Source organism: Solanum dulcamara, chromosome 8 (assembly GCF_947179165.1).
Source record: "Solanum dulcamara chromosome 8, daSolDulc1.2, whole genome shotgun sequence".
NCBI lineage: Eukaryota > Viridiplantae > Streptophyta > Magnoliopsida > Solanales > Solanaceae > Solanum > Solanum dulcamara.
The window spans coordinates 42,091,354-42,116,065 of record NC_077244.1 but is presented as its reverse complement, the minus strand read 5'-3'; the positions used below and the strand labels follow the sequence as shown (position 1 = coordinate 42,116,065).

At 30.9% G+C, this 24,712-nt stretch overlaps 2 protein-coding genes across 5 annotated transcripts; one reads left to right on the top strand and one right to left on the bottom strand.

Moving 5' to 3' along the window:
* Window positions 1–12,469: 12,469 nt before the first annotated feature.
* LOC129901292 (amino acid transporter AVT6C-like) lies at window positions 12,470–16,871 on the top strand. 4 transcript variants are annotated; one of them, XM_055976431.1, is made up of 5 exons: window positions 12,470–12,797; window positions 12,885–12,958; window positions 13,328–13,468; window positions 13,774–13,977; window positions 14,058–16,871. In XM_055976431.1, the coding sequence occupies exons 1-5, from the start codon at window positions 12,718–12,720 to the stop codon at window positions 14,924–14,926; spliced, it is 1,368 nt and encodes a 455-aa protein (XP_055832406.1). In that variant the 5' UTR covers window positions 12,470–12,717; the 3' UTR covers window positions 14,927–16,871. The 4 variants fall into 4 exon arrangements, with proteins under 4 accessions (XP_055832406.1, XP_055832405.1, XP_055832407.1 ...); XM_055976430.1 differs by having other exon boundaries at window positions 12,885–13,007; XM_055976432.1 differs by having other exon boundaries at window positions 12,470–13,007; window positions 14,058–14,529; window positions 14,630–14,878.
* On the bottom strand, window positions 15,743–16,961 carry LOC129901293 (protein LURP-one-related 14). The gene is made up of 3 exons (XM_055976433.1): window positions 16,657–16,961; window positions 16,122–16,334; window positions 15,743–16,022 (listed from the first exon to the last, which is right to left on the bottom strand). The coding sequence occupies exons 1-3, from the start codon at window positions 16,903–16,905 to the stop codon at window positions 15,888–15,890; spliced, it is 597 nt and encodes a 198-aa protein (XP_055832408.1). The 5' UTR covers window positions 16,906–16,961; the 3' UTR covers window positions 15,743–15,887.
* Between the last annotated feature and the right edge of the window lie 7,751 nt (window positions 16,962–24,712).

Below are 24,712 nucleotides of genomic sequence, written 5' to 3'. Positions count from 1 at the left end.
TGGTTTAGGGTGCTTCATCCAGTACGTTACGAGTTTGCTTTAGTCATGATAATGGTGGATATGGATTGGTTTTGTATTTATTGTGCCATGATTGACTTGATAACCTGAGTGTTTGAATTTCTGTGCTAGTTGAAATGTTAGCTTCTCATGTATATCCTTATGAATTCTCAAGTTCTAGTTAATCTCATGTCTTTTCATATGCATGAATGTTAGTGAAGTTGATTTTAACCTATGTTTTAAGTTGAAGTTGAAAACCTCATGTTTATTGCATTTTAATGTGTCCTTGCAGTTCAAGATGGGTTGCTAGTCCTCTTTCCGTGTCCTTACTATGCTAGTTGAATCTCATTCGAGGATGAATTATTCCAAGGGAGAGATATTGTAAGACCTTACAAGTTGAAAAGTCGAAAAAAAGGAAAATTCCAAGAGAAATAGATTGTCCCAGAGTTTACGACTTGGTCAATGAGTCTTAGGGACTCCTACGGGTCATAGGAGTGGCTCATAGGAATCGCCTTAAGGTTGGAAAATTAGTCAAGTTTGAAGGGGAGTTTACGAGTCATTGTATGACTTGTAGAAAAGGTTACGATTCGTACGAGTAAGTAATAGAATCAATGTCTGAGTTTGGTAAAATAATGAGCCTCAGTACTTTTGGAACGACTCAACAGGACGAGTCATAGAATGGTTGACGAGTCGTCATTTGGAGTCGTATAAAGGGGGTACTGAATTCTGAACTTTGGCTAAGTGTTGGAATGCTTGAAGAGTCATTTTTATAACTCATGTAACTGTTGACGACTCATAGACATGATTTGTAGGGACCAAGTTTCATTTTAGTAACCTATGATTTGGAGCACTGCTTTAACGATTCATATTGACGACCCGTAGACTAAATGACGAGTCGTAAAGGATATACATAGGGTCGTAAAGGGTGATTCTTAAATGTGAATAGTTTTTAATGTCAATTCTTAAGTGTGGGAATAGATTTGGAGTGTTTTAAGGTCACAAGAATCCTCTAGCACAAAGTTGAGTTGAAAGTTTCCTTACCGATTGAGTTTCGGCAAAAGATTTTACTTTGGTAAACTTCAGACAATCATATCTTCCGGAATATAAACAACTAGGTATCCCATAAAATATCAAATTAAAGGTCTTTGACTCCTCTTTCCAACTCCATCGATTTTTCCTCATTTTCAGTTTGTAGTAAAAAGTTATGACTATTTTATAAGAGGCTGCCAGATCATAAAAAGTTTACGACTCGAATCTACGAGCAGTAGATTTTTCTACGTGTCATAGAAGTCAAATACTCAGAATAATCATTCACGTCTTCTTGGGCTATTTTGATCCTTTTTCAAGCCTTTTAACCCTATTCTAAGTCATTTTTGGGCGTTTTGAAGGAATATATCATTCCACTAACTAGTTTTCCTCTCATAAAAGTCAACCTAAACATTCAAGTATCTAGAAAAATCCTCTTAAGACTCTCTTCTTTACCTACAAGACTCCATTGAAGGATCAACTAGGGTTTCCAATTCTTCCATCAATTTTCAAGCTTCAATCAAGGAATCCACCCAAGGTATGTGGAAATTGATCCTTGGGTTCCTTTCACCCATGGAGTCCCAAGGTTTTTCTCAAAATATCTTTTCAATTTCAATTGTTCTCTAACCCTAGATTGTTGGGATTGCATTGGGCTGTTTTAATCAAGTTTCTACTTGACTCCAATGATTATTGTAAGCATGATTCTTCCTTAATTGCATAATTTCAATTTGTTCTATAAGTGCCCATGCATAATGCTATTTTAAATGGTGTTTTTCATGAACTATAATTAGTTTCAAAGGGGTTTTTCAATGAAGGATTTTACAAATGATGTTTGATACTTATGAAAGATTGGTGAATATTATAAATGATGATTTCAACAATTTTCTATGAATTTCCTATAATTATCTTTAGGGTTATGATATGGATTATTAGGTACATCTAATATTGCTTCAATTTGGTGTCATCTTCATGAAACATGTGTGGATTGATATAAAGTATATGGTCATGCATGTTTTCACTCAAATTCCATGATTTCCAAGTCAATCGATCATTATGCACGTTTTACCCAAATTTACAAGAATAAAGCTTTGATCTCGAATTTCAAGTTATATCCAACGAAAGCTTTATGAATGTTTGACAAGGCCTATGAATGAGTTTAAAGATGATTTATGTAAAGAAGGTTATGAATGATGTTTTTATGATGTTTCAAGCAAGTTAATGATAGGGTGAGTTCAGGCCCTAAGGATGTTTTACGAATAAAGATATATAATGTTCAAAGGTCTATACTCACATTACATGAGATAAGATTAAGGAGTCATTCTATGATTATGATTTATGAATGGTGGACGGGTAGTAGATATGGCCCCTCCCACATGATGATTAACTTTATGACTTATGATTTATTTATTTCGTGAAGAGCTTACCTAGCACCGAGTAAATCTTGGAATAGGCATTCTCTGTTGTAGTAGAGATAAGAGACCCATAGTAAGATCACATTGTCCCATACTACGTACCACCATAGGATAAAGGATCATCTGTAGTAGAGGATCGATTCCTTTAAGGGTCACCCATAGTAGAGACTTGATCCTTCATGTAACTTAGTGTATCCACTTAGGCATATAGGACTCTACCTTGGCAAGTAGTCTCCCCCTTTCTTCCAATATATGGGTAAACATTGGGACTCCATGTTATAGCTCACATGGTTTATATCGGTTAACAGTTGCTTTCACAAAGTTAAAAAGTCTCTCTCAAAATGTTTAAGGTATTTCTTACAAAGTAATATGTCTCTCACAAAGTAAAGTATGTTCTCTCACCCATAGTTTTATGTCTCTCTCAATATGATTTAAGATCCTTACTACTACTTATGAACTTGCAAGCTCTTTTATGATTCCTCATTATAACTAATGACTATCTATACATTGTGCAAGTCCTGTTCATAAGGGTGCATTATGGTTTAAAATGGCACTAGCCTTAATCATGATTCACTATTACGTGTAAAAGGTATACTTATTATATGTTCTAGCCTTGATCATATGTCACTGTTTTGATGTCATGTATTTCATTGATCACATATGTCATTTCTTTTATGCCATGTATTGCATTGCTCATATACTTAGTACATTCAAAATACTAACGCATACTTTTGTTTGCCTACATTGTGTTATAATGTAGGACTCGACGATCACCCTACACACTTTCGTGGCTAGAGTTGGTTTAGTTTTCAAGAGTTGGTAAGTCCTCATTCATCGAGGATATAACTTTTCTTTCATGTTGTTACCTTGACTTTATCTTATGATTCGGGTGAGCTAGGAGCCTGTCCTAAGACCCCATCAAGTATAGACTTAGAGGCATGTTTAGACATTAAATTTGGTGTAGTCCATTTTGGCATTTGGACAGAGTTTACTCTCCTTTGACTTATTGTTGATTTGTTTCTTCTACTTATTTTATCATGTTCGTTTACCTTATGTATGCAATATATGCTAAGATGGCTTGATCGAGATCCTTCGGGTTCCTGATCTCCGTGTCACGTCTAGGACATAGGTTTGGATTGTGACACTAGATTATAGATGCAACCTCTAGAAATCATATTTTGAGCTTTAAGGCACGAGATAAATTGATCCTTAAACACTGAATTAAAAACCTTCCACTCTATGATCGGTTCATTCTAAAACTGAAATTTAACCACTCGAGTTCTACATTCAATAGAAGCATAACAAGCATGATGCCAGTTCTTACCATGAATAACATCAAAGTCAGTCATATCTTACTCTACAAGATCAACTGAGGTGATTTTCTGAAAAATTGTGATCAAGCAATTTTTATAAACCCGATTAGCTAAAATTGAATCACTGACAGGAGTGGAGACTAAGAAAGGTTCTAACATAATTTTGAAACTGACATCAAATTTTATAGCAACATAAAGAGTCAGAAAAGATTCACTTTAAGATCTAATAAAGCATAAACATCAAATTGAAAGACTCATAACATACCAGTAACCACATCAGGGGAATCCTCCTAATCTTATTGAGTCTGAAGAGTACAAAACATGTTCTAACGTTGAACGCCACCAGAACCGAATGAAGTACCCTGCTGAGGTGGGTGACCTAGAGAAGTAGACAGAGCCAGCGAACAAACATCTCTACCCTTTCTAGAAACCAAAGGGAAATCTCTCACCTTATGACTCATATTACCACAATCAAAACATACATCAGAACCGGCTAGCCAATCTCCTTGATGGTTCTTCCCACACTTCCTACATGTGGGGACAGTCTGACCTCTAGAAGCTCCTTTTTGAGGCTTAGGGTTAGACACCCTAGCTTTGTTGGATTTTTGAGTCGGAGTACTAGATGAAGTTGGGCAAGAGTATTTCTATCAAAACTGAGAACGACCAACATTTCTGGACCTCAAATGTGAAAAGTCATTACTATTGGTCCTTGCCCTCTTAGTCTCTCTAACCCTCTCCTTAAGCCTCTCTTCCTCAATTTGTTCGGCATCAACCCGAGATATCAATCTCCTTGATCAATATTGTGGTTCTATATTCTTTGACCATCATATTTGAAATATCAAAAACAAACTTGCTCATACGAGCTCCAGAATCAACTACCATATTTGGACAATTGAGTGAACTTTAAAGCATATTCCCTCACACTCATGTTACCTTGTTTCAAATTAATAAAATCTTGCACTTTGGCCTCCCTCATCTAAAGGGGAAAGAAATAGTCTAGAAAAGCATCCTTGAACTTGTCCCAATCCAAAGGACCAACATCAATAGCCATCTATTCCTTCCATTAGTTGAACCAAACTTGAGGAACTCCATTCAATTAATAAGCGACCAATTCCACCTTCTACATCTGTGTTAAACTTATAATGTCCACGATCTTTAGGATTCCTTCAATAAACTCTTTTGGATCTTCATCCACCTTAGAATCATGGAATTTTGAAGGATTCATCCGAGTGAAGTCTCGAACCCTTGTCGCCATCGCACCCACATTTAGGTTCACGGGAGCTACCACCTCTCAGTTAGATTGTGTCGCTATGGCTTAGGCAAGCACTTAAAAAGCAACCCTAAACTTAGCATGAGTGACTTGCTCGACCAAAGGGTGAACCGGAGCTTGAGGTTTTTGAAGTTCCTCATCTTGATTCATGTTCCTTCTCAATAGGGCTCTTCTTGCAGGCATGACTCTGAAACACATAGAACATAAGTTAGAAGGAAACCTTATAGAGTTCAAATCTATCACACGACTTAATAGTGATGAAAGAAGTGAAGTTTTTTAAACATATCGTAGCCTTCTATTCATAGATGTGGCGCATTTCACACCGATGAACAAGACTCTACTTAATGTGGCTTATCAGACACCCTAGGACACTTAAACCTAATGATTTAATACCAAGTTTATCAAGACTCAAGCTACACTGTAGACATGACACGACGATTAGGATCTCAAAAGACCCTAAAAAAGTCTCTTAGTATAAGCATGACTTAAAATAACAAGATAAATCAAAGTAAATTGAAAGCGGAAGATAAATCTCAACAACAATATCATCATAGCAATCTCAAAGGAGAGAAATCTGAGTATAAAGATTGATAAAGCAAAAATCATACAAGTTTGATATAGCCTCTACTATCATTTGTGTGGCATAGCTAGGAAAAGCCCTAGCTCACGAAATAAATTGAAACTGAACGATATGAAATAAAAGACATCATATGTGGTCATGCCCTCAAACATGAAGACTCACCAAGAAGAGCAATGTAGACATGATCCAGTACTAACCGCGAGCCAGATGGGGAGCGTTGCAACCTATATTATTAAACAATATATGGGAAAAAAAGTATGTGGTTAGTACTATAAAATGTACTGAGCATGAAAAATGTGCAATGCATGATATAAAACATGATAATGCAATGACCAAGCTAAAACATGACATAATCCTTTAAAACATTATTAAATAATAAAATATGATCAATTCAATATTCTTAAAAAATCATAAGTATAACATAACATAAGTGAGAGATACCGTAACCGACATAAATCATGTGAACTATAATATGAAGTCCGTTGTTGTCCCTCACACACCGAAAAGAGATTGTTCCACTTGCCAAGGTAAGGACCATTAACATGAGCTATTTGTAGATGCAATAGTTAGGTCCAATTAAGGAAAACTCTATGAGGGCACGTAGTTCTAGAACCTAGGTAATTTTTACTAGTCCAACTCGGTGTTAGGTAATACTCTCAACAAGAATAGTCATAATCATAGCATAATATTTGAAAATGGTAATAACCTTGTAAGACCAAATTCATCATACATACTTGAAAATCATAAAAATAGCTTCTTTAACAAATCATGATTTCATAAAATATTCATAAAGACACTTATCTTAGCATCTAAATCATGATATGCTTGTTTATTGAAAATCATGGAAATCTTTCATGGTAAGAATACTTCACCTTTTGAACCAACCATGTTTTCATAAAAACATCACTAATACTTTACCTAAAAGCATAGTTCTTCAATTCATGATGCATTCATAATTCTCAAATATAGTTCATAATCAAAAATAGGCATAATGCGTGGGTTCATAAAAACTTCATCAAAACATGTAATTAAGATCAAACCATGCATAATAAGATCATTGAGAATAAATAAAATCATAATTGATTGAACCCAATGCAAAATCATCCAAAACCTAGGATTTAGGAAGAAATCATAAAGAGGAATTGAAAATACTTTGGGACTCTATGAATGAAAAGGATCTATGGACTAAATTCCAACATACTCAATGGAATCCTAGCTTGAAATTGAAAAAGGAGACTTGAATAGTTATAGGTCTTAGGAAATAGTCCAAAATAACATACCTTAGGCATTAAAAGAATAGAAAATGTCTAAAATATCCCTGATATTAAAATGTCAGAGGTGACCTATGGACCCCAGTTACGGGTCGTAGGTCCCTTTATGGATCGTCCAGTGGGCTCGTGTGTCACGCTCCAAACTAGAAGAGGCGCAACAGGCACCCAATGCCTCATTTGATCAAGTGAACCAACATATACATAAAATAAATGAAACCATGAGGGCCAACAAGGCCATCACAATAACCAATTGAAATAAAATAACTAGACCGGTGAGGTCACAATTGATATCATTAATGTAATGAAAGGGTCAACAAGGCTAACATAACTGATAATGAAATAGCAAGCCGACAAGGCTGCAACTAAAATCATATACACAATAAGCCGACACTGTTATAAATGAAAGCTGAGAAGACCCACATGGTATGTCCACAAGTCTCTACAAATAGTACAACCCAACTAGTTGGAAAAATTCCCCAACAATACCAACAATTATATACAAAGTTCAAGTATGCAATAACTACAGACAACCAACAGCTCTAGAAAGTATGGAGCTTACCAATCCTCAGCTGAGACAACTTCCCCATTGCAAAGGGCAATCAGGACCTTTGTATAAACCTGCAGCACAAAGGCAGCGTCCCCAGGCAATGGGACGTCAGTACAAATGAAAATGTACTGGAATGAAAGACGGAAAATAGAATCATAAGTAGCTGCAGTAAAAAGGGTAATAGAGATACCACCTGAAACTGAAACTCTAATAGCCTCCATAGCCGACATCCGACCTCATAATAATTAAATATGTATGGTATGCTCGTGTAATCGTATGTCGTGAATATATATATATATATATATATATATATATATATATATGCAATTGCATGACATACCCAACTAAATGCTAGTAATGGCGGTCTCTTTCGGTAGCTAACCGGCATCATATTACCAACCTATGGCCATCTGTACAATATATATAGTATTTTGGAAAAACAGGCCTCATACCTCCGATTATGGTTCGAAGTCCATGCATAACATGTCATGTATGATATGAACTTTGAATGCCCACAGTAGGTCAACAAGAGCTTAGCCAATCTTGGCTCTTTGGTACCCTTATTCTCATCATCTCATAGTTACTTTCGTACCACATTTAAATGTGATGTGGAACTTCATATGTTTTTAAAATAAACTTGAACACTTAACTCGACTTTTAAAAAAAAAAAACTTTGTTTAACTTTTATATGACCCTTTAGAATTATAAAGCTCATAGTAGTCTCAAAGCTATTGACAAGACTTCAACCTAGTGAATTAGTCATTTAGAAACTCAAAAGGAAACTAACATGCTTGACTTGATTTACTATAAACGACTCCAATTTGATAAAAGTATGATTCTTTTGAAAACAAGGTTGTTTGACAAGTATATAACCAAGAGAATAGAGTACAAGACTTAGTATTTATACTTTTCGAATAAGATTTTTCTAAAGATTTTTTATGAGAAAGAGTGGCTTAACAACTCTGTTAGCCATAACATAATAATTCTCCAATATTTTAGCCTCACTCTTAAGATAATAGCTCGCTAATAGACAGAAGGAATAAAAACTCGATGGAAAATAACTTTAACCTTCTAACATACTTCACAATGATACAAGTATGATAATGATACGATATAATCAAGGAATAACATCAGCTGACATCCCAATGCCCTTCACAATGGGTATTTCTAGCAATAGAATAGTTAAAAAAAAAAAAAAAAAGCTCATTTAATAATTTATAATTTTTAAAATTTGTGCAATACGAAAAAGAGAAATTTTATCTTACATACCTTGAATCTGAACTCAAATAACTCGTTGTAGGTAATCGATTTTTCTTTCAGTGATCCATCGGAACATCAAAATAATTTTTCCATGAAAGCTCTTCCAAACGAGAGTTGTGCAGCATCCTAAATAATTTTTTTGTTATTTTTTTTTTCCTTTAGGAAAGAGAGGAAACTGTTGGAAGTATATCTACGGAGGTGACTGCTATATCATGACCTATTGTTTAGTGGCTATTTATATATTATATTTGGGGTATAAAATAAATGGAGCACTCTTTAATAGTTAAGTACAGCATGTTTGAAAAGCCACAATGTAATTGAGATTTAATGTAATTAGATATAATTATATTCTTTGACATATTTGGTATACTAAGTAATTACATGATAAGAGAGAAATTGGGTGTAATTAAAGGGGACACTCTTCAATTCCCAAGGGAGAGTTAGGAATTGGTGTAATTACATCATGTGATTACATGAAGCTTTTTAAAATTTTTCTTTTATTTATATTTATAGTTTTTTATTTTAATTAATTTTTTATTTCTACTATTTTTTAAAAAAATATTTTTATTATTCTAATATTTTCTAAATATATATTTTTTATTTTATTTATTTATATTTCATTTCATTCTCATTCTCAACCTTTACTTTTTCATTCCATGCAATTTTTTATATTATTTATTTATTTATTTATTATTCTATTTCTTTTTAAAAATAATTTTGTTAGTATCCTAATTTTTAAAATCATGTTTATGTACGTTGTGTTAAAAATTGATATAAGATCATTATGTTCAATTTTTTGTTTTGAATTTAGGATTTATCTCATATTTTCAATTTCATTTATTTTAGTAATATTGACTTCATATTTCACATTGCAAAACATTTATTTTTTAGTTAAACTTGATAGATTATTTTTTTGTCAAATGTTTTAATAATTTTATGAAATTATATTTATAATATTAACATTTTTGTCAAACATACATTTCATGATGTTCATAAAAATCTTGTACTTTTAGTTTATTTGATTAAATTATTTAAAATATACTAATTTAAAAAATATAAATAATTTTTTTATAATATTAGTTAAGAACATATGTTTATTAATTAATATTTAATTTAATATCATTTATAAAGATCCTTATTTGTCTAATATAAAATTTAAATTTAAAAAATTGTTTTTTATTTTTAAAATTTAATATAACCTTGTAATTATACGTGTGCAACAAAATAGAACAATTATAATTACACTGTATCAAATAAATAAACTATTATAATTATTAAATTGTATAATTATTACCCTAATAATTATACCTATTTTAATTATCAGGTCACTTTCCAAAGAGACCCTTATTGTTCAGCGGAGGAAATGATCATATCCCTTATTGTTGTCCACCTTTCTTCACCTCCACGTGGAGTGGAGGTGACAATGTTATCCCAACTCTTATCCGCTATGGATGTATTTGGGTAGGCGTAAATCCGTGGTAAACTATTTATCGTTTTAAATATATCGCTATTAATAGAAAATTATTTTGAACAAAGTCTATCATATGCCTAATATATATAATAATAATTTTTTTTACGTAATCAGACTTACTATTTCCTTTAAAATATTACTAATTGATAAAAGTTTTATAAAAATAAATACTTATACAAATATATCGTAATTAAGAAAAAAAAATCATAAATATCTAAAATATTTTAGAAAGTCAATAAATATGTATTTCATATTTTGATTAAAATACGATGTTATCAAATCACACAGTGTTACATTAAAACTCTTAAATTTAGGCTCATATGCCTTTGACACGGGACAAAGGATAATCGTAAACAACCCGAGGTGTTACATTGTGGAAATCAGGCCAAAATTCCAAGTTTTTGAACTTTGGTCTACGGCAACCCCATATGGGCCGTAGACTCTTCTACGAGTCGTAGGTATCACTCATCCTATACAACCTTGAAAAACACTCCCTGAATCTCACCTACGACATCACCTACAGGCCGTAGGTCCTTCTATGGACCATCCTGTTGGTCCGTAGAAAATGTTTCGAGACTCTGATTTTCTTCCAACTTCAAGGACCCATCTACGACCACTTTCTATGAACTGTAGGACCTTGTACAGTTCGTAATAGATCACGTGCACCATTTTCTGAAACTGAAATTTCTTTTCAAGTGTTAGGGCTACCTACAACTGCCCTTCTACGAATCGTAGGACTTTATACGACACATAGGTTGATCAGCTCGTAAAAGCCTGCACCAACAATTTTTCTGCATTATTTTCTTTTAAACGCACTTTTCGACTTCCGGATATTACACCCTATCATGCAGTTTAACATGATTTTCCTGGTTTTTGAAGTTTGGAAACATGTAGTATGGGGCTCAATCTGGGGTCCCTACCACGCGACGCAAGGTCCCTAATTTACGCCTAAAACTCCCGTAAGGGTACTGATACATATCCTAAATAATTCTCAATCATTCTAAGGGTCCAGAGACTTAGATTTGACAAGCTTTTGACTTAAAAAAGGACACTTAAGCCTGCATGAACATGAAACAAACTTGGTGATGTTACATTATCACCTCTTTGGATCATTCGTCCTAGAATGAAGACTAAAATTGAAATTGAAATTGTAGTTACTATCATGAACTTAACTACATCACATAATGGTTTAGAGTCCAAACTAGGGGGTGCATGAGCACAAGTACAAGCATATGAACTACAACATGACAAACAAGAAACAAGGGTTTATAGAATCTGCTAATAAGAAAGGACTACTACCTTTGACGTTCTCGTCTGGAGGAGGGAATAAATGTGGGTACCTAGCCTAGGGAGGTTGTGCCAATTAAATTCTACTTGAAAGTCATGGTTAAAATAAGTAGGTATTTATGTGATTATAAATCATTTTCTTAAGGGTAAAATAAAAAAAATTAAGTCAAATTGTTATCAAATATATAAATGTATTATTCTTTTGCAACCACTAAAAAAAGAATGTCATATAAATTGAAGCTAAAGCTGAAACAGTAAGATATTTAAAGTAAAAGTGTCAAATGGCTATAAAAATATAAGCTAGCTGATACGTACGGAAAATCTAACGTATTAACCGTGAATGGGTAGTTCGACAAAAACAGTTTTGCAAGTAATACGTTACACACAAAAAAAGTAGCACTTCACAAAGTAGCTTAAATAAAATAATATTTAGGCTTAGCTGATACGTACGGAAACTAAATTGGGCTCCTCCGTCAAGTCAAAAATAGGACACCAAGGTAGTATTGCATAATTCGGGAAGAAAATTGCTTATGACCTGTCCCAATGAAATGAATTTTACATAAATCATTGATATTCTACACAATAGCTAGCTCCAGAGATGTCTTTTGATTCCAAAAGAAGTGCAATGAAATGAATTTTACATAAACCATTGATATTCTACACAATAGCTAGCTCCAGAGATGTCTTTTGATTCCAAAAGAAGTGCAATGAAATGAATTTTACATAAATCATTGATATTCTACACAATAGCTAGCTCCAGAGATGTCTTTTGATTCCAAAAGAAGTGCAAAAGCGAAACATGTAAAATTAAGTTGTTATCGTATCATGAATCAAATGGATTGAATAAGTGATATGACCGACGTCACATCATATAAATCATGTTGTTTGTTGATTATTGGCCTAAACCAATTTCAAAAGGCTGCCATAAACTTGGAGACGTCCAGACCATCAAATTGCATTCAATCTCATGATAGTATAAGTTAGTAGTATTAAGTGAAGCCATTTGTCCCTTGTTTGTTTACTTGTAACATTTGAATACCTCTCAACTGTACTTTTGCCGCCTGCCTGATCTCTGGCTGTAGACTAGCTTAATTATTAGTCAATTCCATTATTATTTTTGTTTTAAGAGCAAATCATAATAAGTCCGGTACTGAAATCGTGAGTTTTCACGATTGCATATTCAGTTAACCTCCGGGGATGGATACATCCAGGACTGGTACCAGCACCGAGGTTCCGCTCCTTTCACATCAGAACTTTTGGACTAGGGAGAGCCGGTGGGTAATATGGAGGGCGGTCTTCAACGTGTCAACCACTATAATTGGTGCGGGAATCATGTCAATCCCAGCAACTCTGAAGGTCCTAGGTGTTATTCCCGCATTTGTGTTAATTGTTCTTGTAGCTTTATTAGTGGACATAACGGTAAATTTCATGTTGAGGGCCACTTATGCAGGCCAATCGACAACGTACGCGGGATTGATGAAAGAGAACTTTGGAAAGACAGGTTCTTTGGCAGTACAAATTTGGGTAATGATCACCACTCTTGGTTGCTTGATCATGTACCTCATTATTATTGGTATGTTTCATTCTTTAATGCCTCTTGCATGATCCAAAAGTTAAAGTTTTCCTTTTGATTAAAAAAAAAGAAACAAATTAAGTCTAATCGAGCTGAAAAGAAGGAAATGAAGTAGAAGTAGCAATTGTAATTTGATGCAAACTCGATTCAACTAAATCTTGTTTGTAGTAACTATATTTTATTGGAAAACATTATTTCCCGACTTCTGATCTGATAATTATCTTATGAATGACGACAGAAGATATGCTTGAAAGCTGAATACTGACCGATTCTACTAGTCCTAATATTTCTTTTTTTGTTTGTTTAATTTCTATGATCAGGAGACGTCTTTTCTGGAAAAGGAGAACACCTCGGTATCCTTCAAGAATGGTTTGGGATTCATTGGTGGAATTCTCGTTATCTATCGATCCTGCTCACTGTCTTGCTTGTTGTGCTTCCTCTGGTCCTATACCGGCGTGTAGGTCAGTTCATTCTGTCCTCTGTTTCTTGAGGTTACTTCATTTGTATTTAAACAAGTTAAAATGTTCATTAAGGAGTTCGTTTGGTACGAAAGATAAGGAGTAACTATTCCCAAGATTAATTTTCGGATGAGCTTATTCCATGTTTGGTTGGATAAAATTGCGGGATAACCAATCCCGAAATTAGTTATTCCAGGATTATAGTGTTATTTTTATTCCACGTTGAGGGTGGAATAACAATCCGGGATAACTTATTTCCCAACCAAACATGCCCTAATAGTTCATGTTTATATGGCTTGTGATTGCAGAATCATTATGGCTCAGTTCAGCAATAGCAATTATCCTAGCAGTTGTATTTGTTGGTATATGTTCTGTAATGGCAATCATTGCAATCGCAAAAGGGCAAATAGTAAGGCCAAGAATGCTACCGGATTTGAATAGTAGTGCTTCCTTCTTTAATCTCTTCACCGCCATCCCAGTCATCGTAACAGCTTTTGCATTTCACTTCAATGGTAAAAGCTACATCCATTAGATACTTGATCATTTTGTAGGCTTGATGTTAAATTTACTGACACAAAAAAATTGAATGCAGTCCATCCTATTGAAATTGAACTGGGGATACCTGGAGCAATGACTAGTGTTGTCAAAATTTCACTAGTAGTTTGTTCAGTCATCTATTTCTCAATTGGCATTTTTGGTTACCTTCTATTTGGAGATTCAATCAATGCAGATATACTTGTAAATTTTGATACGTCATCCTCTGGTGATGTGGCAATCAGCCCCATTCTAAATGATGTCGTTCGTCTGAGCTATGCACTTCATCTAACGCTGGTATTTCCTCTATTAAATTTCTCCCTGAGAGCCAACATTGATGAACTCATATTCCCTAAGAAGGAATTACTAGCAACTGACACCAAAAGATTCATGTTTCTTACACTGTTCTTGTTAGCCTTCTCATATATAGTAGCCATTTCTATACCATCCGTATGGTACATTTACCAGTTCATGGGATCAACTTCTAATGTTTGTCTTGCCTTCATATTTCCAGGTGCAATTGCTATAAGGTCTCTGTCTTCTTTCTTCCCCTCAACCTTTTCACTAATTATTCTGAATGATTTTATTTCTTCTGTTTTTATGCTGAACATTTTATTTACTGTTTGGCAGAGATGTCCATGGTTTATCTTCAAGAAAAGACAAGATCATCGCACTAGTCATGATTGTTCTAGCTGTTGTGACGAGTGTTATAACTATTGCTGCCAACATCTACAATATGTTTGGAAAAAGTTCATAAATTTCTATCATGCATCTCGATTAGACCTTTTGAATTTTCAATTTGTATTTGTGTGTTGCTATGCAATATTTGCTAGTTCCAATAATATCGTTGTGAATACAAAATTTAGCCATATTCCTAAATCAATTGGACCAGAAAATTTACAATACTTCTTGAAGCAACGAGAGTGAGAACTTCCAACAACAACATAAAAGGACAGCCCAGTGTACTAAAGCTCCCGCTATGTGCGGGTACAGGGAACTTCCAACAACAACATATATATTGTTAATCCTACGAAGTAGGGTTTGGAAAGAGTAAAGTGTATGCAAATTTTACCATTACCTTAGAGGTGAAGAGGTTGTTTCCTATAGATTCTTAGCTCAAGAAAAAGTAGTATAAAGAAAGAAATATCGGAAATGAAGACAATTATGACAAAATACTATAGACAACTTGACAAATCATCCTTAACATATCATAAGAAAATACAACGAAAATCGAAGTGTAAAAAATCCATAAATAATTACCAAAGGACATGAAACTACAACAGTAATACAAGTAATAGTACGGCTAATAGTAAAGAAGAATAAGCCAGACAACGCTCAACTATCTTAACTCACTCCTACCTTAATATATGTCCTTCATAAATATCATATTTAAGGTCATGTCCTCGATAAACTGAAGTGTCGTGTTATGTCTAATCACTTTTTTTTCATTACTTCTTTGACCTACACCTACCTCTCTTGAAACCATCCATAGTCAACTTCTTACACCTCTATGCTGGAGCATCCGTGCATCTCTTTTGCACACGCTCGAATCATCTAAGTCTCATTTCCTCCATCTTATTCTCTATCGATATCACTTCTACCTTGTTTCAAATATCTTCATTCCTAATCATGTTTCTCCTAATATGACGTGAGCTTGAAAATGATAAATAACTGCCTAACTTATGATAAGGAAGAAAGAAGATCTCACAACTGGATGCACTCATCTTGTTCAACCAAATTAAGTAGAATAAAAAAAAGGATCTATTTATTTATTGACATCATAAAAGGCTAAAATACTCCCTTTATAAGTATAGGATGTGAGTTTTGACACACTTGTACATAAAAGAGAAAGGAGGCCAAGAAACCTGCCAATTTACATAATGTGTATCTATGATTCCCCGTATATTTCATTATATACGATCAATATTGAGACAATAAACGCATAATCCACACCAGGATAAACTCTTACTTCAAAATTTTCTCTTCCTTTGAAGAAGCTTCCAAGTTTGAATCTTTCTTTCACCTGCATAATTGAAGCAAAAACAAGAGTTTTATTGTTATTTCTATACACTTTGGAAGACTCTGAAACAGGGATTTGAAGTTAATATAATTAGTTAAGTACCTCAGCAATCAAAGTGTCCCCTTTATAAACTTTGAAAGATTGATTGGTGAAAGATCCCTTTACATGGAAATCACAGATGTCTCCATTGATATTGCTAGCCAAGAACACATCAAGTTGCATTTTCATTTGAAATGTGCTTGATCTTTTAACTGTGTAGAGCACATCATTTCTGTCTGAACGATAAACTTTCCAGGTATTATGCCATGAAAGTGTCTGCAGTCACAAACCACTTCACTCTTAAGTTCATCATATGCATTCTTTGAGTTAGTTTTGATGATACTCAATCATTTTACACAGAAGAATACAACCGACACTCAAGGTGTGGCCTAATAGTCAATAAAAAGAGTGAAAATCATAGGAACTGGAATTCAAATTTCAACTGAATAAAAATGCTATTGCAGGTGATTTCTTCTCATTTATGTAAATCTTAAATTGGTGAGCAGAGTTATTGGATACTTGTGCTGGTGAAGCATAGCTCGACCGGACCAGCCCTCCCATATCAACTCAAATTAAAAAGAGAGAATATGTTTGATACCTTTTCGTGCAGAGTAAGTAGGGGTAAACCAGCAGGATCAGCAATGATTCTCTTCTTCTTCCTAAGATGCCAAACTTTTCCTTCACCTTGGAGAAGAGAAGTCCCAATATCATCCAAGACATCGATGTTTAGTTGTGAGAGTCCCAGGATTTTCTTCTTCACAGTTAAGTTCACAAGGTAAGGAAAGCAGAACCCATCCCCAACAACGGGAATCAGGGGAACTTCAAAATTTATCTCTGGTTTAAACATATATGTATTCCTAAACACTAGCTAGTACATACGACTTTGCCTTATATTGAGGAAGCTAACTCCGTTGAAAAGTAATACTATCGCAGAAACTTCCCTTCGTTTTCCTATGTATTGACCGTTGAAATTTTCCTTTTAAAATACTAGGCGCCATTAATTGCTATTTTATCTTTTCCACCGCTAGTTCATATTGAGAGATCGGCCGGTATGATAGATAAAAAGAGTTAATTTTAGGATAATTTAAGTATTTTTTTAATTTCTTATTTAGTCGCAAAAAATGGAATAACTTATTTTAAAATTAATAATTAATAATGAGAGAAGTTATTCATAAAATATGTAAAATAATAAAACTCTCTCTCTTAAACTCCCTTTTATACCCTCTTTTTATATTCATATGAATTAGCACAATTTGTAACAATATTTATAACAATATTCAACCTTAATTAATCATTGTTTTTATGATAATATAGTTTTCTATTAAAAATTACTTTATAAATACAATTTCTATTTATAAATATATTATAAGTTGAATTTATTTGTCTAATTCTTATGTTTATTTATACTTTGATTTCTCTTAAAATACTCACTTCACTACTAAATTACTATTTTAACTAAATAATTTATTACACACTTAAAATTATATTTTATATATCAATTAAAATGTAGATAGCTTTAAAATATAGATAATTTTAATAATAAAATTTATTTTACTTTCATAAGCTTAAAATTGGAAGTTTTATTTTTAAGTTAAATAAGATGGAAGTTTTATTTTTATGCTAAATAAGATGGAAGTTTTATTTTTAAGCTAAATAATATTTTTAAGTTAAATAAGATGAAAATTTTATTTAAAGCTAAATAAGATGGAAGTTTTATTTTTCAGTTAATTAAAATAAAAGTTTAATTTTAAAAACACACGGTACAATCATGGTAATGCATACAAAAAAATATCTAAGTTAAATAAGATGGAAAATTTTATTTCTAAGAATGAATAACTAAAACTTTCAAAGAAAATATAGATAAAAAAGAACTAAATAAGGTGGAGGGTATTTTTTATACAAATAACTTATTCTTAGAAATTATGTAATTAATATAATTTTGAATATGACAAATCAAACAAGCAATAAAAACTACTTTCAGCATAACTAATCTCAGTATAACTTATCACAGCATAATTTATCCCAACATAACTAATTTTATCATAACATATATCCAAACCAGTGACTTCTAAGTGAATGGTAAAGATATGACACACTCCTAAAAAAAATATTAAGAAAAAAAATTAAAGGCTATTTCTTAAATTATTTTTGAAATATTCTCTTAAAAATATAAAGTAATTAATAATATTAGTAACATAAAATGTAAATAAGAAAAATACAGTAATTCTCTTTAAGACTTTAAAAATCTACTTTATTTGAAGAGTAATTTCCCCAAACGGTCATCCATGTTTGAGAAATTATCTAGTAATATCACTTTTCTTTATTTTAGGACTAGAATATCACCCATCTTTTCATATTTTCCTCCAAATATATTTGACACAATAATATAATAATAATCTCCTCTCTCCGATTGCCATGTCACTTTATTCATTTTTCATTAATAATAAAAAAAATTACTTTTTAAATAACCCACATGTTATACCCAATAAAAAAATTACATAGCGCTAAAATTTTCTACCCTAGTTTTGAGTGGTTCAGAGGCAAATCCAATATTAACTCCTCCGATTCTTCAAGAAAATATGTTTGTGCATATATATTGGCAAGGCGGTGATGAACATTTGTCTAAATTTATTTTCTTGATCAGAAAGACTAAATTTTTGTATGAATATACCGGCAAATACTCATGAATGGAATCTAGAATAAAAATTTCCGCTATAAAATTGAAGTAATTAGATTTTCATAAAGAATGGGATAAATGCTTTGACTATGTAACAAAAGTTGATAGAGACATTAGACAACTTTCATTTAAAAAAAGTAAAAACCTTTATTATTAATAAAAAATGAATAAAGTGACATGGCAGCTATCAGGAGAGAGAAGATTATTATTATTAGTGTGTCAAGTATATTTGAAGAAAAATATTTAAAAAAATGAGTGATATTCTAATTCTAAAATAAAGAAAAGGGATATTACTAAATAATTTTTCAAACATAAGTGACTGTTTGGGAAAATAACTCTTTATTTGAACTATAAAGAAAATCATAATGATACACTTAATATAAACCGGAGGAGTGCTAAATGTTTAGAAACACGAGAAATTTCAGTGGACGGTGGATCTTTTTCGGCATGAACTTAGCTTTCAATTTGTACTATTATTAAGCATTCTATGATACATTTTTTGGGAAAAGGGTCAAATATATCTATATATTATTGAAAATAGTTTAAAGATATTCTTTATTATATTTTGGGTTAAATATATTTATGGTGTTATATTTTTGGTTTAAATATATTTCTCTCATTATACTTTGATACAAATTCACCCTTAATTTTAACGAAAAAGCACTTGAAAAGCTCAAAATTAAATAACTCATTCTCAATTTTAAATATCTCCAGACGCCACGATGTGGGATTTCACTGGGTTGTTGTTGTTGTTGTTTAATTTTAAATATCTGATTTTTTTAGGAATAAATAAAATTTTCAAGGAATAAATTGAGTTTTTTTCCCCTTAGAAATGACAATATAGAATGTGTTGCATAATTTTAAGTACTAATACATAAAATTTCTAAATACTAATTTGAGTCTTTTTTTCTTACAAAATGATAAGATAAAAAATGCTGCAAAATTTTAAAAAAATTACTCACATCTCTTATTAATGTAGCTATATTAATAAGATATAAATAATAGATGTAGAATTCCTTTAGCCAAGGAACACACTGCTAGTGTATCAAAATTTATCAAATGTTATGCAAAATATTGATTAAATAGCATACGTAAATTATAATATAATCATCCTAATAATCAAAGAGTCATGATAATCGATAATGTAAACTCCCGTCGAACTTAATTTTTTTTTACTGAAGTGACACATCTCATTTTTTTTATTTTTAAAATATAGATAACTTTTGAGAAAAAAACAAATGAAAATTTAATGTTATATTTAAAATTGAGAATGAGTTATTTAATTTTGAGTTTTTCAAGTGTTCTTCCATTAAAATTAAGGGTGAATTTGTATCAAAGTATAATGAAAAGAGTATATTTGAACCAAAAATATAACAGAAAAGGTATATTTAGCCCAAAAATAAAATGAGTGATATTTTAAAACTATTTTCAATAGTAATGGAGTATATTTGATCCATTTCAGTACATTTTCACTTTCTTTTACGTACAAAAGTCTAAGCATTCCCACCTAATGTAAATAAAGCATGAGAATTGTGGTTCTACGCGGAAAAATGTAGCTTTACTTTTTTTTGAAAATATAAAAAGTTAATTTTCTAAATGATCATTCAAATTTTGAGAACTATTTTTAAATATTATTTTTATTTTATTTAAGATAAAAATATCATTCAATTATCATTATGTTACTTTATACTTCAAAAATATCCTTCTCCAATGGCTAATTTGTCGTGTCATTAAATTATTTTTTTTGAAACACAAATAATAATTAGTTCGGAAAAAGGCCTAAAATGCCTTTGAATTATTGAAAATGAAACAAAAATACCCCTCATCCATTTATTGGGCCTAAAATGCCCTTGACATTCACATTTAGGTCCAAAAATAACCTTTTCTTTAACGGAAAAGGGCATGAGGAACATTTTTCTACTATTTCCAATTGTTCGAGGGCATTTTAGGCTCTTTTCTGTAATTAAAATTTTGTGAAATAAATTTTAATTATTAATTAATTTTAAATAACTAAATTGTAGCCAATAGATGGCTTCCACATGTTTTAAAAAATTATTGAAATTATTTAATTAAAATTATGCTAAATAAATTTTAATTTATAATTAAATTGTAACCAATAGATGACCACCACATGTTTAAAAAAATTATTTAAATTATTTAATTAAAATTATGTTAAAGAAAATATCATTTTTGGACCTAAATGTGGGTGACAAAGGCATTAATTTTCAGAATTTTATATGATAATCATCCACCTTTAGTTCCAAAAGACCTTTTCTTTAACATAATTTTAATTCAATAAATTAAATAATTTTTTTAAACATGTGGCGTCCATTTAGTGGTTACAATTTAATTATTTAAAATTAATTATAAATCAAAATTTCTTCAACATAATTTTAATTAAATAATTTGAATAATTATTTTAAACACGTGGCGGTCATCTATTGGTTATAATTTAATTATTTAAAATTAATTATAAATTAATTTTATTTAACATAATTTTAATTAAATAATTTGAATAATTTATTTAAACACGTGGGGGTCATCTATTGGTTACAATTTAATTATAAATAAAAAATTATTTAACAAAATTTTAATGACGGAAAAGAGCCTAAAATGCCCTCGAATTATTGGAAATGGTACAAAAACGCCCCTCATGCCATTTTCTATTAAAGAAAATTTCATTTTTGAACCTAAAGGTGAATGTCAAGGGCATTTTAGGCCCAACAGATGGATGAGGGACATTTTTTGTACTATTTCCAATTGTTCAAGGGCATTTTAGGCTCTTTTCCTTAATTAGTTTAGTTGTTTATTTTAACTCAACACCACACACATTATACGAGATTAATATGCTCATTAACAAAGGCCTAAATTTTATTTTCTAATACAACTATTATTCACTTTCTAATTTTCTTTGTTTAGAAAATATTGTTGTAAGTATGGATTTCAAAGTACACAATTATTATTTTTATTGGTTAATTGACCTTTAATATAATTTATCCATTATATAATAGTATGATTAAATAATGTTAGTTAATGTTCATTTAAGTGATTTGTATATCCTGGTTCAATTTGAACTTCAATTGAAAATTTTTAAAACTGCAATATTTTTGAATATATATGTTTATAATTATACAAAATTGATGGCATTATAATAAGAGTTAAAAAGTTATTCTTCATATAAGAAATTATCTATAAAGTTTAAGTGTAATAAAGGATTCTTGAGCATGAAATTTCTTCTAAATAAACTAATCTATTTTTAAAAAAATTAATAGGATTATAATTTTAATTAAATGAGTTTGAAAAAATTAATAATATTGTAATTTTAATTAAATGAGTTTGATGAATTAAATAAGTCTATTATTAAAAAAAATAAAACCTTAATAACATAGCATGCCAACTAGGAGAGAGAGATTTTTGAAGTATTAAGTATTTTCGAGAAAAATAGTGATAGTTGAATGATATTTTGATCCTAAATAAAATAAATGTAATATTTTAAAAGCAATTTTCAAAAACTTGAATGATCATTAAGAAAATTAACTCAAGCATAAAAGAATTCTCATTAGGAAAAAGTTTTTACAAAAATTTTCGCAGAATCTTTGAAGCCAACGCCAAGCAACAACTTATTCTTAAAGATATTCACCGGTGGTTAATGAAGTAGGGGTAAACTACGGAGAGCAGGGCTCCAATTCAGTTAAGACAAAAAAAATTACCTAATTGATTTTATTTATCTACTTAAATTATCCTCTTCTCCTTCTATTTTACGAATTCTAGGATTTTCTTTATTGAGCGAGACTCTATGTAAGTTAATCGTTCAATTGGTTGGCTAATAAAAATTTTATTTTATTGACAAGAATGTATTTTTTCACATTGAAATTCTCTCCCCTATTTTTCTTTTCACTAACCCCTTTTGTAAAAATAATAATCTTGATAGATAAAGTTACTTTATAATATTATCGTTGTTACTGAATAATAGCAGGTACAGAGTGAAATAATTAAGGTGTAGAAAAGTTGACCGATTATTAAAATAAAAGTTACTTCCTCTGGTTATAAATAAATGAATTGTTGATGTAGACACGTAATTTTTGACCGAACCTAAGATTGTACACTTTCTTATAGTACTTAAATATTTCTTTTAGATCTAAATTAAATATATTGATTTTATCTTATTTTTAGTAAGATTATTTTAAAAGATTTGAAAATTATAAAAATGGAGTCACATTTTAGTGTCTTGTTTTAAAGAAAAGAAAATTTACAAAAATATATGTTTTCTTTTAATTTTTAGTTTAATAAATAAGTTAGTATTTTCTAAATTATATTTTTACAGATTAACTATTTAACGTTTCTTATAGTTCAAAATAGTTAGCTGATATTTTAAAAAAGAAAATTAGCCTAAACTACCCCACTTACCTATACTACCTCATTAACCCCCTTAATCTACCCACTCACCCACTCTTCCTCACATTTCCACCAACAATTATCCCACAACACTCCGCTCATCTCACATCTTACACCCCTACACTATACTACATAAAGACATATACACACACATACAAAAAAAGGAAAAATTACCAAATTACATATCTTATATTCCTATATTTTTAATTATTCTCTACCATTTGAAAAAATTTCAAAAATTCCTCTTCTGATACATAGGAATGATGCTGATACATCGCGATTTGATACATAAGTCATTTTCATGATACATCGCTAGTTGATACAAACCAAACACAAAATGTATCAGTAAAACATAAGTTTTACTGCTATTTATGTTGTGTTCATGATATATTATGTGTTATAAGCTGATTCATAAGTTTTATTGATATTACAATGTTTGGTTTGTATCAACTAGCGATGTATCATGAAAATGACTTATGTATCAAATCGCGATGTATCAGCGTCATTCGCATGTATCAGAAATCTACAAAAAAGAGGAAATTCAAGTAATTTCCCAAAAAATCGAGATAAATTATAATTGGACTTTTTCACTATGAAATTTAAGTAAAATATCCAAAAAAGAGAGGATCCTCACAAAAAAATCTGCAAAGAAGAAAAAAAAGATTACAACACACAAAAAAAGAAAAGGAAAGAAAGGAGAAAGAAAAAAGGGAACTACACATTCATATCTATTCTTCTTTTCTCATTACTTCCATACAAACACTATACATATACCACCACATACAACCTACAAAATATTCGTGGGTGTTCTAATCAAGCTTTGATCAGAATTTCGCGGTACTTAGCTTCTTCATTTGAGATTCAACTTTACCTTTTCTCTTTAAATTATTTATGGAGTTTGATGTAATTATAGAATAGACTTGTTTTTATTCTTAATTTGATAAAAATGAATATTGAGTCATGTGTTATATATCTATTTAATTAATGAAGATTGATTTAATGGCTGATTATTTTTATTTATTTATTTTTACTCGTTAGTTGTTATCTCTTAAAAATGAATACTCATGGTGGTGTTCTTATCTTGATTTAGATGCCAATAATGATAAAGTAGGGATTATTAGGCTCAAAAAATTATTGTCGTTTTTATTTTATCAAACAAAAAAATGAGATTTGCTTTAGCATGTTAGAAAAAATTACAGTATGTGTATGCTTAATCTTGATATTAATTTCAAGAGTAATAAAAATAAAAAGATATTGGAAATGATCCTAAAAAAAATTATATTATATCATAGAAGTTTAGATTTATTTAATTTGATTTCTTTATAAGGAAAAATTATTTCTTTGTAAGAAGAACTTTTAGGCATATTAAAAATATTTATTTCGATTAAGAATGCGGTTGCTCATCTTTTTGAGACACTTAAAAGAAATTCAAGGATGCGGTGACACACTTTAATCAAATTATTTAAAATATTAACTTTCATTAATTTAATCAAGACACATAGAGAATATCAGGTGATGCAATCAAGAGAAGAAAACAATTATGTTTTTAAGCTATTGTATGTGAATGCTAGAAAACTGTAGC